At 46.0% G+C, this 13488-nt stretch overlaps 2 protein-coding genes across 6 annotated transcripts; one reads left to right on the top strand and one right to left on the bottom strand.

Annotated features, from left to right (window-relative positions):
- The first annotated feature begins 640 nt into the window (after window positions 1-640).
- Window positions 641-2306, top strand: LOC120704274. Its single transcript, XM_039988604.1, has one exon. The coding sequence runs from the start codon at window positions 721-723 to the stop codon at window positions 2026-2028; it is 1308 nt and encodes a 435-aa protein (XP_039844538.1). The 5' UTR covers window positions 641-720; the 3' UTR covers window positions 2029-2306.
- Window positions 2307-3629: 1323 nt separating this feature from the next.
- LOC120704273 (synaptotagmin-3-like) lies at window positions 3630-11029 on the bottom strand. 5 transcript variants are annotated; one of them, XM_039988599.1, is made up of 12 exons: window positions 10614-11029; window positions 8592-8690; window positions 8029-8079; window positions 7788-7911; window positions 7197-7315; window positions 7016-7117; window positions 6868-6942; window positions 6676-6752; window positions 5051-5300; window positions 4546-4902; window positions 4062-4190; window positions 3630-3976 (listed from the first exon to the last, which is right to left on the bottom strand). In XM_039988599.1, exons 1-12 carry the CDS (start codon window positions 10716-10718, stop codon window positions 3848-3850), a joined length of 1617 nt encoding a protein of 538 aa, XP_039844533.1. In that variant the 5' UTR covers window positions 10719-11029; the 3' UTR covers window positions 3630-3847. The 5 variants fall into 5 exon arrangements, with proteins under 5 accessions (XP_039844533.1, XP_039844534.1, XP_039844536.1 ...); XM_039988600.1 differs by lacking the exon at window positions 10614-11029 and having other exon boundaries at window positions 8000-8079; window positions 8592-8688; XM_039988602.1 differs by lacking the exons at window positions 8029-8079; window positions 8592-8690; window positions 10614-11029 and having other exon boundaries at window positions 6868-6932; window positions 7788-7822.
- Between the last annotated feature and the right edge of the window lie 2459 nt (window positions 11030-13488).

The following is a 13488-nucleotide window of genomic DNA, read 5'->3' as shown; positions in this document are numbered from 1 at the left end:
ATCTACTGGTGATGCTTGGATGATCTACCTTCCAGGTTCGTAGCTTGGGTTCAAATACGGTCATTCGGTTTCCGTAAGATCCGGTCGATGGTCCACCGGATGGCGTGGGGCGCAATGGCAACGTACTGACACCTCGCTCTCTAAGTAGGGGTGTAAATCGTATGGATAATATCTATTTGTATTCGAGTTTGAATTTGTTTAGAGAAGTTAATGTTGGTCTGTATTCGAATCCAGATATTTAGTATCTGACACCGTATTTGAGTCTGGAAGTTAAATTTAATATCAATATCTATTTATATCTTTTACGACATATTTGATACTCTATATTCGATTCGAATACGAGAAAAAAATAACTATTTGTATTCATATCCGACCTGTTTACAATCCTACTCCCAAAGATTTCAAGGCGAAAGGGTAACCTTGTTTGCCACCCCACAGCGGAGCAAAAGTTCCTTGAAATTTCAAATACCGGCCAGACGTCCACCCCGGCTTGGTGTTGGGATGCGGTTATCCATCACTCATCGCCTGAATTCTTGCCGTAAATTATATTGAGCTGGCCCATTAGTACTAGAGATTGCCTGTTAGCTGCCATTTGGCCCAATAAGAAAATGAACATGCCGTCGCATCCACGATCCACTTACCCACCTACTTGCCTCCAGACAGCTGCGGAGACCGGGGAGATCTCATCTCGGCTTGGGCTTCTCGGCCGCCGTCGCCGCCATGCCTCCCTCCCCATCCTCCGCCGGCGCGGGCGCCGCCTCGGCGTCCCCGTCCGCCTCCGCCTCCGCCTCGGACCCGACCCCGTCCTGGTGGGAGTCGGTCTCGCAGGCGCGGTCCCGCATCCAGGCGCTCTCCTCCATCCTGCCCCCGCCCGCGTCCCAGGACGTCGCGGCGCTGGCGGACTCCGATCGCCCCGCTCGCGCGCTCCTCCGGTCCCCCGCCGCCTACGCGGCGCTCTCCGACGCGGTCCGCGCGGGCGGGGGCGCCGACGACCCCGCCTGCCACTGGCTCTACGACACGCTCCTCTCCGCTGACCCCGACCTCCGCCTCGCCGCGCTCGCGTTCCTGCCCCTACTGGCGGCGCTCTACCTCCGCCGCCTCCCGCCCGAGCTACCCTCGTCGCTCTCCGGCTTCGAGGCGGTGCTCCTCGCCGTCTACTCCTCTGAGGCTAAGAATCGTCAGGGGAAGCCCGTCCTCGTCCAGGTCGCGGACCTCTCCGTCCCCTCGCTCTACCACACGCCGGCGTCCAGCCCCAGCCCCAGCTCCAAGTCCCCTCGCCGGCCGCAGCCCCCGCCGATCCCCCCTCCACAGGCAACTCCCGTGGTGGGTGTGCTCTCACCACCGTTGGAGCCGCAGGCTGCTGTGAAGTCCACGAAGCGCGCCGGGATAATTGGGGTCGCATTCGAAGCCTACTATTCCAAGATTCTGCAGATGCCGGCTGCATCGAAGGTGGATGCCTGCAATGCTGTGGCGGCGTGGGCAGGGCAGTACTGCAAATGCCGTTTTGAGCTTGATGACAAGGAGCTGGAGGAAGAGGAGGGAGACTCTCTGGGGTCTGTGTCACCAATGTCATCAGAGGCCGAGAATGGGAAGGAGTTGGAGGAGGAACTGGCAGGGATGCGCATCAATGGAGATACCAGTGGGCGGAATTGCCATGAGGATTATGACAAGGAGGCAAGGGTGCCACTACCCTGGGAGCTGCTCCAGCCGGTGATGAGGGTTCTTGGGCACTGCTTGCTTGCACCGCTGAACCCAGTTGAGGTGCGGGACGCAGCTGCAAGCGCTGTGAGGGTTGTCTATGCTCGTGCATGCCATGACCTTGTGCCACAGGCGATCTTAGCAGCCCGGAGCTTGATTGAGCTTGACAAGAGTGCGCGGAAGGCTGCAAAGGCAGCAGCTGCGGCGGCTTCTGGGACAATTGTGGCTGCTGGCACTGCTGGAAGCACTGCGTCAAGCTCTAGGCCAAGTTCAAAGCCAAACACACCCAGCAAGCAGCGCAAGCCTGACACACTACTCGTGTCCAAATGAACTCAACTGTATCCAGGGAGTGTTTGCGTGGTGGTAAGGTGTTTCTTTCATATGATTATTGTGCATGTGTGCAACTTGAATATCGGTGAAAGTTAAGTAGACCTTCCGATGCGGGAAAATTGTAATATGGCTGGAAGACAATTGGCTGAGGTTTCCAACTTGGCTTTGTATGTTAACTTGTTTATGTTATACTTGCTGCATATAGTTGATGAATCAGCTTATAAATTTTGTATTTTGGGGTTTGGTGAGGAGCAAGCATTCATATATTGGTTTGTTTTGTTATGTTTGTCTGAGTTTCTTGCAGCAGTGCGCACTAATAGTTTTTTTTTTAGAAGCTGCTTCTTAAATTCGGATTTAAATTTCTCCTTATTCCATGTATAGACATCAGCACTGTCTTTTGCTAATAAATGGATTGCTAGAGGGTTATTTGGAAAGTATTGATTTCTGTTTTTTTTTAATATAAAAGCACCCTCAATTTTGGATCATGATTAATAGTAATGAACCAAAATTGGGATTCTGTTCTTGTCCACTTCATTTCTCTTCTCTTCTCCACTCCACCGGGGACCTGCCGGCGCTGACAGCAGCCGCATAAACCCATCCCCTGCCTCAAGCCTTCACCAGCGGCCAGCCTTAAGTTCTTCAGACATCATCTTGGATGCGGTAGCGCATGGATGGGGCGGTTGGAGCCCTTCAACAGCATTTTGAACTGGATCAGTCTCCGCCGGTGATGAGTTACAAAGGTAAACGAGAAAAAAAATCGTGGAATTCAGACTTCGGCTCTGCTGCAAACTAGAAGCAACAATCCAATGGGAAGCAGAAGCAGCAAAGCCAACCATCTTATTTAATTGCCGAGTTCAGCCTTAGCCCCTGTATTGTACTTGATCTAGAAGACACGGCCGTCTAGCGAGATGTTGGTCGCCGGCTCGCCTTACCCCATCCTAGTGCTGCATATCTTCCAACAGCTAGACTGGAGTTGTGTCTGTCTCTGAGTTCACTACATGCTCAGAGAAGCGGCAGAGAACATGCGAAAGGTCACTGCACAGGTCCAGAATTCAGCGGCTAATTAGAGAGGGAAAGACAGGAGGTAGAAAACTGAGGAGGCAGATGAAACGGAGGATCAACAGCAGATCTCCAGACTGAGTTCACTACATGTTCAGAGAAGTGGCAGAGAACATGCCAGAGTTCACTGCAAAGGTCCAGAATTCAGCTGCGAATTAGAGAGGGAAAGACAGGTGGTAGAAAACCGAGGAGGCAGATGAAACGGAGGATCAACAGCAGATCTCCAGACTCAGAGGTGCAGCGCAAACTGGCATCATTTTCTCCTCATCCTTTACCTGAACAAGCATTTGATCTGCTGCCATTGACTAGGAGGAGACTAGGAGAGACTCGACTCAGCAAAATCAAGATGGCCCAATGATAGCTGACATTGATGCTCCTCCAGCATTTGTCAGCCGACACCATCATCAACGCCTTGTCCAGCAGTGTCTGGTGATCATTCTCTGCCTCGGTGATGGACATGGCCTGGTGGTAGGTTATTTGCCCCTCTCAGCTGCTGAGCCTGGGCAGCAGCAGATGAGGCTTTCATTCTTGTGGTGGAAGCATTTGACAATATGAGATTTGTTACTCATGCCTCAATGGCGCTCAATGCAAGCAACTCAACAAGCCCTGATGGGCTAGCGACCCAAGGAGATTGAGCCAGTGCTTTTACATGTTGCATGTTGCAACTTACAAACAAGTCACACGCGTCTCCGCTGTCCATTGGTGTTACAACATATGCTAACAGCGTTTAGAACACCAAGCACAAAAAGGAGTGCGGCAATCACACCGTGCTCCATTTGATCTCGACTTGTATCATCCCGTTCCTCGAGTTGATCAGGTGGTATTTCTCGTTGATCCGGCCATTGTTCACCACATCCACCAGGTTTATATTCACGTGCCCTAGGGATTCCTGAACATTGAGAGATCGAGCATTTTTAGTTACGACAGCAAGCTGCTGCAACCTGTAGGCAAGGTAAGGAACATGTATGAATTACCTTGTTGCGGAAGGGAAGCCCGCGACGTTTGCTTTTAACTTCGATATGGACCTTATCTTCCACTGGAGGCTCATCTACCATGAACTGGAACTCCTCGCTCCATCTTGGATCTCTTGTTTTCCTTATCACCTACAGCAGCATAGGACCACGAAACGGTTCTGTTGGTACGGTATGGATTTTGTTTGGTGAATTTCATGCCAAAAGGTTCAATATAACTTGTGTGAAGAAAGTGAAATTGATGCAATGCAAACATAAAGTATGGACAGTTTAGTCAAACTCAATTCAACTGACTAATAATCAATAAAGATGAAAGAAGTCTCAATGTGGAATGTGGTTTTTCATGGGCTTGTTCATAAAATGTAGTTAGAACATTTAAAAGATGCTATTGAATTTAAGAAGTGAGTGGGCTTGCTATTGTTTGGCAATGAAAATTTTAAAAATAAATGTGCATTGTTACATGAGCAAAAGAATTTAAAAGTGTTACCTTTGTTTTCTTCCGTTCTCCCCTGAAAAGAACCTCAGCATATGGATTAGTGTGCTGCTTCCCTTCGACATCTTCTGCATTTTCTACTGAAACCAACAACACCCCACCACTGGATTCACCGTTTCCTTCCCTTATGCTTGCATTACCTTCACCGTCCAAAGCCACACTGGTCCTGCTATTGTCTTCTCGGAAGGGATCAAATGTCAACTCAACAATGAGCTGTCCTCTATTTTTCTTGTTATGCGGATCATTTGGATTCATGCTTCGAACAAGGTCGAGTGTGAATAGCTTGCTCTCGTAAGGTGTAAGCAAGCGGAGGGGAATTACTTGCATACCCAATTTATCGTGCATCTTAACCTGCACAAGCAGAAAGACGGAAAGATGATTAATTGGTGTCTCCCCTGCTCATGCAAATCAGGAAAAACATTTGCTTGACAGCAAAATGAGGACTATTTAGGGTATCAGAAGTAGAAAAGAAGGACGAAGTTTGCATACAGCAAGAAACCTTTTCCCAGTCAAACATGTGGAGCTCAAGGACTTGAGTATTAGGATCCTTGACTATGAACCTGAAGTGTTCATTCCATTCAGGATTCAAGTTTCTCATCTTAACAGATGTTTTCTTTGAGGGCAGCCTTTCACCACTCAGGCGCATCTTGACATAGGGATCAGACTTTCCAAGCAAGTCCATCTTGAGAAGATTCAGGGCTCTTATTACCTTTACATGCAAGATTCCAACCGGCTTCTTTGTAGCGCCACTGCAATATGGTTCACAGAATAAATAGTAATTAAATCCAAATTAAGTTGGAGAACTTAAAAATAAAATGGCTAATGTTTGTAAAAAAATATGGATGTTCCATTTGTATGAACACATATAGGTAGCAAATTAGTTTTTTAATGATATATGTCTACAATATATATGCTACAAAATTATTACTAATATAGCAGTTGTAATGGTAAACGTTACTCCTACATAGTTAAGATATCACAAATTATATGCAGATTTTTTTTGACTGTCATATATGCAGATTTTATGTTTCGAGAAAATGTTGTGTACAATATCATGGCATCAGATATCTCCTTTAACCACATATGGAAAGCTCGAATTCCTCACAGGATTAAAGTTTTTATGTGGCTTTTAGAGAACAATGCTGTTCTTACAAAAGATAATTTGCTAAAAAAGAATTGGTTGGGATCCCCAACATGTTACTTCTACTCTTCTCATGAATGTATCGACCACCTCTTCTTCTTATGTCCTATTGCAAAGGTATTTTGGGGCTTGATTGGCCTTTGTATTGGCGCGTCTAACATACCAGGGAACTTATCACAATACAAACAATGGATTTCCCACTGGCTACCTGGTGGACAGCAAGTATATACATTTTGTGTTGCGGCCATCTGTTGGGCCATCTGGAAAAAACGAAACTCAGCTTGCTTCGAAAATAAAAGGTTGAAAAATCCAGCCGAGATCCTGTCTTATGCTTGTGCGCTTATGTCCTACTGGGCAGGTTTATATGGAGCGGAGATGCAAGGGAAGATCGTGGAGGGAGTGAAGCTCTTGCTTTCCTGTGCTAGTCGGATGATGGTTCAGCAGCAACACCCCAATCCTCCGCTTCTGCTGCCACCGGCTCACTCTCAAGTTGACGATATGGATGATTCGACTGATGCTGAGGCGTGATGTCGTCTGTTGCTCTTTTCCGTGTCTTCTGTTTTTTAGGGTGGTTTCAGTACTGTGAACGTTAGGCCTCTTTGTGTTGAGGTCGCTTCCTAGGAATCCTAGGTTCTTCTTTTGGTTGCTGGGAGTTGGGGGATTGAATGTCAGTCCTTCCAACTCTCCAAACTGCTTAGTTCTTGTTCTGTCATTCCTCAGTCCGGCTGTTCTGGTTACTTGTAAACTGTGGAATTTCCGTTCTTTAATGGAAATGGGGCCTTCCTCGTGTCAAAAAAAAATATCATGGCATCAGATGCATGTAAATAAAGAAAATCAGAGATATAAGATTCATGTTTATCTTGTTGAAAATTCAAAGCAGGATAACTCTGTGAGACTTATTATGGGAAGTTAAAAGATTAGGACTCCTAAAAACTTAAGCAAGAAGCAACAGTTGTTTTGGTGCCACTGCTGAAGAATTTCACCTTACTCCATCTAAGATTGGAATCTGAATAACCTTAGGCCAATGGTACAGAACTGAGATTTGCTTTGATATTTGATCCTGTGAGGGACAAAAAAAAAGGGCTAATAAGACGAGAAAACATAGTATATGCCTATATGGTATATCACTCCAGAGTTTGGGGAGTTTTACTATCCTACGGCAGAAGAGCAGTTACCTGAACATAATGATACAACCCTGGTATTGCCATGATATCTCCTCCCAACAATTTGAGTCCAAAATCTATACGTGGCTATATCCACATAACTTGAGTTACTATTCTTTAATGAAATTAAGTGCACATCAAAGGAGCATACGATTAATACCTTCTCCATTAATGACACACATAAGTTAGCAAAACAGGGAAAGCTTGGCACAAGTGGCTTGAGAGTCACACGAGGAGTTAGCATTATATGCAAATCTTCAAGCTGAAAATCACAATACGATCACGTCAGTGAGCTACTAAGCCATGTCTGTATAATGCGGACAGCCAAGAGCAAAGCTAACCTGAACAGACACATTGAAAGAATGCACCTTTGCATTCAGGATTACATTTGCTATGCTAGCCCACCGAATCACAGGCTCAATTACCAATACTTTTTCTAGCATTTCATAAACTTTAATACCTGTTTTAGGCAAGTAAGAGTATGGTAGAGTGTATTCAGATAGAAGCCAAATAAGTTGAAAACCAGGCAAATAGACAACACTTTTAAACTACAGTTTAACTACAATGCATAACAGTAGAAGTGCAACATGAATACCCAGGTTTATATTATAGGAATAGTTGAGTTTTACATATTAAAATTCTCCACCAATCATTTCCTTCAAAACCTTACAAGAAACTTTGCACTAAGTTAGAATTGGTTGAGGCTAATCTCATTATTTAAACAAGAGTAGTTTGAAGGCTGGTGCATGCACTAAACTTGGAGCTGCAGTACCAGCTCAATCTTTAAATATCACAGATATGAGTTGTATAACGAAATTAAAAAAAAAAGAGTCCTTTTGTAGTAATGATAGTCATCGTTTGAGGAGACAATCTTGCTGTACTATTGAACACATTGCACCACAACAATAAACTCTCTAAGAGAAATTATGGACCTTGAAATGTAGGGGGAAGTGCCCCGAGTGTCAACTCTTCAAATTCAATGGATTCTATACCATATTGTCCATCATATTGATCGAATATCGGTCTCATTGCACGTTTTATATTGTTGCATATTGCCTGCGTTCGATGAAGCAAAAGAGCATTACTTTGGCTTATCATGCTTCCATTTAAAATTTCTACAGCAGAACACACAATAAATTTGTACCAAATATGCCATATGAAAGTTGAAAGAACCTTATCCAGGAAAGGCCACATGTCAAAAATAAACTTGTTCATCCAATCAATCTGCAAAACATTAAAATGTTTGAATTATCCCTTTAGTTAGCATTTGCGACATCAATTTCCAATTAAAACATTAGTACATGTTTAGAATAATAATTGCTCGAATGTGTGAAAAATATGGACAATGTTTAGAATAATAGTGTGAAATGGAGGTGAACTCATCGTTGTCAAATTGATTTGTTTTAATTGAGAAAGTATGCTAATATATAAGATGTGTTTCCCAGAAATTTTTTGCTCTACAGACTACAGATCAAATTCTATTAGTCTCAAACAAAAACAAACCATACATTTATTTTCAGTAAAACGCGGAACAAGGTCCATTTGTTCCATAGACTTCTGTTCTCAAAGAGATGTTCCTCAAGGTTATTTTGAGTAACATGCATTTGACTCACACCTGCATTTTCTCGCTCATGTTGCACTGTTTACAACAAACAGGGATCTACAGTATATACTAGGGACATTTCGTCAAGAAACAAAGAATAATCATTGGAAATAGTAGTGTAACATGTACTCACCCGCTCATAGTCTGGGCTCTTCACCCATAATGGAATATCTGGTATTGTTGTCTGTAGGGTTTCGGAATCTAAATCTCGTAGAGGTCTAATGACAGGATCCTGTAAAGTCAATCATGAGCAACCAGATTACAATGCAGTATTATTGAATCTTATCAGTAATTACCATAAATGTCAATCTCTAGGGAAATCTGCAAATTCGTAATTGTATTGTGAAAGGGAAAAACAGTCGGGTCCAAGATTTCCAGAAAATTTCAGACAACCTTTTTGGGATTAAAAATTAAATAAAAATATACTAGTGTTCAGAATATTTTGTGATTTTCCTAAAAAATCACTTCATGGTCTCATGCCATTCACATGTATTGGTGAAACATGACCTGTAATTATCGGTGATCCATGGGTACAAGGGCAGCATCAATTATCTAAGAGTAAAATGTGACAATAAAGCTTAATAGACGTTAGAACTTGTCTAATACTGTGGTGGTCAGAGAATAGAAAGCAGACATAGTTGTCTAGACTCAGTAGAGGGCAAGTTATCATATTGTGCTAGATTGGTGGCAAATTGAAATTGACATTTCGTGACATAATAATACACCAGTAAAAATGATGGTGATGACTTTTCTTTACTTAGCGCTGTCGATCTAACAGCTCTGTTCTTTGCTTAGAAACTAAGCTGTCCAAAGTCCAAACGTCGTTGTAGTCTCAGTAGAAAGGGTACGTACGTTCAGAAAAGCACGCTAGATATGTCTAATAAATTTCACCAAGTTGGACTTTATTCGCACCATATTCAAATTGAACCCTGTCATTTTCGTTCCTATGGGCTACCCAGCGAACCCATCTGTAACTTGGCACGAACCACATGCCCTTCCAAGGGAGATGATTCCAAGCACGTTAGACAAGAAAGCAAAGCATCCGCCCATCACGTCCGGTACGAGGGACAACTTAAAATTATTATCCCTAAGCATAAGGTGATACTCTGCATCCGTCAGCACTAATCCCGTTTCACATCGGCAAACCACATTAAACTAACGCATGCGGGGATATCTTATTGGCATGAACTTGGCATATCCTCTTTGAAATCCGTGGTCTCTGCTTTGTCGCGCGTGGACATAGTAGCCACAAAATTCAAGGTGAAAACAATACGGACATGAGCCGTTCCTCCAGCAGGAAACTAATTAAATCCCCTTTCCCGAAACCTCCAGTGCCACAACTTTGTAATCCGAAAGTCCAAATCTATCTATCTGGCATGCGTGGCATTGGTGAAGATGGTCACTGGAGAACGAAGAATAAATGGTTGTACAAAGGAAGAATAAGAGGTTGTACAAAAGGAAACCCGAATCGGATACGCCATCGAGTCGGCAGGCAATTCAAAGCTGGGAAAAGTACTTTCTGCTGGCCAACTATTTCTGAAAGGAACCTGCTGGACAACCAAAGACTCGCTAGCTCCAGAGGCGTGCTCGGCCAGAACCGATCATAATCCCCCCCAAGCTCCAGGTGTCGAGTGGAAATCGCTCAATCTCCCCCCGCATCGTGTCGTGTTCAGAGATATAGAATGCGACACTCCATACGTGATTGGTCGCTGTTTTAACTCAGGACGAGAAGCTAGCTAACCGATGGGAAACAGAAGCAGCAGGAGTAGTAGGGACCAACCAACCAAACATCCCAATCAAATCTTCTCCCAATCAAATCTGAGACGTCGACGGCTTGCCGTGGGCACCGTCCAGACTCGATTCGGGGGAAGCCGTCGTGCTCATGAGTCATGACTACCCGTGGGTGCTTGCCTGATTTTGCGCAGGCGATCGGATCATCCATCCATCCTAGTTGCTGCTGCTGATGATGATACGTGCACGCACTACGCACGGAGGGCGCGGCGGATCAACCAGCAGGCGGCGACCAATCGATTCGAACTAATGCAGCAAACGGAGCGTACGGAAGCGCGCGGAGACTTAGCTAAGCAACGCGCCGCGGCGGCGGGGAAAGGAGAGCTGCAGGGAGTGGAGGAGGGCGACGGGGGCGGGTGGTCACCTGGAGGCGGCGAGCGGCGAAGTAGCGGAGGTAGAGGAAGTAGGCGGCGGCAAGCCCGACGGGGAGGCAGACGCAGAAGCCGAGGACGCCGCCCACGAGGCCCATCCCCGCCGCCGCCCGTGCGATCGCGAGGAATGCCGCCGCGCCGCCGCTGCCGCCGGCGCCAACCGCATGCGGGAGCTGGGAACCGCCCGCCGCCGGCGGTTGCTCGTCGCGTGGCTTGGCCTGGTGGTTGCCGGTTGCCGCTGCTCCTCCCTCCCTCGGGTACGTCGCGCGACAGATGGAGGCGGCCGGGGAGAACTACGAGGAGCGCGGTGGGGCCGTGGGGGAGGCGGGCGGCAAGCACGAAGCGAGTGCGAGCCGGGGCCGGGCGGAGCTGGACGTCGCTTACTTGTTACGGAGAGGAGAGGGTGGCACTTGGCAGGCGGGTTTTTATGGCGGCGAGGTCGCGGTCCGCGCGGGGCGGCACGGGTGGTGGAAGCCCCAGCCGAGGTCGCACGCTCTTGGGGGAACTCCACGCGCCGCGCCGCGCCGCGCCCGAGCAAAAGCCTCGCGCCGGCGGTGGCAGACTGGCAGGGCGGCCAGGGGGAGGGGGGCTCGGGCGCACGGCCGGGTCGCGTGCGTCCGCGTCACCACGTCAGGCTCCGCTCCGTGTCTTGATTTACGGTCCTCGGCTGACGAGACTTCTGTCAAGCGATGCTCTCGATCCTCCCGTGTTACACTTGAACCTTAACTTTGCTTTGGTTACTTGTAATTAGTAACTTAAGGAAGGCGGTATATAAGGGTCAAACCAAACTGCTTAATTTCTGTTTCAAAATAGTTTTCTTACACTTTTCAGTTCCATCTCACACTGTACTAATTGTTCATGCAAGAGAGCTCTAGTGCACAAGCAAAACGTGGGATCAAACACATCAAACTTGCCTTGATCTATCCCAGTATCCCTCACCTGCAGTACCGATGGGGATGGATTATGCATGATTAGTGCATACAAAAAGAAACAGGGATTTGCTTCAAAGCCCAAGTATGAGTATTTGCTTAGTAAGGGCCCGTTTAGTTTTCAAAAAAATTTCTACGGTAACGAATCTTCGGACACATGCATGTAGCATTAAATATAATTAAAAAAATAATTAATCACACAGTCTAACTAATTAACACAAGATGAATCTTTTAAGCCTAATTAGTTCATAATTTGATATTGTTTGTCTTTTAAGCCTAATTAGTTCATAATTGGATATTGTTTGTCAGGTAACAACGTAATGTGCTACAGTACCAAAATCTAATTTTTTTCACCAATTAAACACACCATAAACTGCGTGATAGCCAAACATAATTTACTTATGTACTCCTAGTGACTAGAAATTCGGAAATATTACAGGTCACGCGCGCCATCGATCACAGATGGTCCAATGCTTGCCTCGCGCGCATGCGGCGGCCTAGGTGCCTGATTGGTGCATGGAGAGGCCCAACGTTACGGTCCGGGCCTCACGCACATGCAGGGCTGCGTCGCATGTAGCAAGATCCATAGAACTTTGTCCAAATTTATATTTAAATAAAAAAGCTATGGTTTGCTAACTGATTATATTTAGAATTAAACTATACTTGTATATGTTTGGAAGTATCTTTTAAAACAATTTTTTTTTATTCTACAACATTTTTATCATTATGAAAATAACCTCTATTTTCTGATGGAACATTTTCTTATTTAATTTTTTCTTAGAACATTGTTCTTGAACAACATTTTGGAACAATTATTCTATCTTTTCAATAAAATTGTTCCAACTAAGTATAAAAAAGACCAGCGAGAAAAAACAGAGTCGGGCATGCGGGGAGCGGATGGCTGGCGGTGTCAGGCAGCCCAAGAAACAATCTTCTCTTAAGTGAATTCGCTGCTGTGATGAATTGGATCACAGTAACACGGGTTACCTGTAATCGGACCATAGAAATTAACGTCCAGCCCAGTTCATCGTTTCAGCCCACAAGACAGACCAATCTATTTGATCCGTCATGTTGGTCCAGCTGGGTCCAGCCTGGCTGGCGAGCAACTGCCCGGGAATTTTATACAACTTCTATAATATTTTTTTCTTCCTCACTTTCCAATATTTGAGATTTATGCAAACTTTTCGAATCCATAACCAAACTCTAGCTTCTTCCTATCTCCCGAACCCTCCTTTCTCTCTCTCTCCGCTGCGCGCACACTGGCCGCGCGCCCGCCGCCTCCCTGCCTGCTGCTTTCAGGCTTCTCGTGCCTCGTGCCGGCGCCGCCCCCCTCCCCCGCGCGCGGCCTTCCTGTGCCTGCGTGGACACATTGGGGCTGTTTGGTAGCCTGCATCAAGGCTGACCAGGCTCCCCGCATGCAACATTCACTTGTTTGGTTGCCTGTCCTCGCGTCAGAGCCTGGCTGCCCAGATGCAAAAAGCACCGCTGAGCTTGGCTCTGGAGAAACGAGAGAATCGGTCGTTCCTGGGGATGCAGGCTCACGCCATGCGGGCATTAGCTAAACTAATGGTATTATTAGCACATGTTTAATGCATATAAATTATTTTAAATTGTTTCAAAGAAGATTAAGGATTGGTAAGATAAAGTAAATGTTATTATAACATAATATTATAAATTATTTATTATTTTAGTATTAATTTTGGCACTTTTGTATTTGTTACGTGTACTCGTACAGGTAAACAAACATCATCTCAACTCATTCAGGCTCCAAACATGGACCCCTTGCATGCGCCCAGCCTGACCCTCGGCAGCCTGGCTAGTTGGTGCGAGCCAGGCTCGCCTGGGAAGAGAACCAAACAGCCCCATTGCCGCCTCCTGCGCACAGCCTCCCTGTGCTCACGTGGGAGCGCCGCCGCCGGCTAGCTCGTTGGAGCTTCAC

This window comes from Panicum virgatum, chromosome 4K (genome assembly GCF_016808335.1).
Source record: "Panicum virgatum strain AP13 chromosome 4K, P.virgatum_v5, whole genome shotgun sequence".
Lineage (NCBI taxonomy): Eukaryota > Viridiplantae > Streptophyta > Magnoliopsida > Poales > Poaceae > Panicum > Panicum virgatum.
This window is presented reverse-complemented; position numbering and strand designations above follow the sequence as displayed.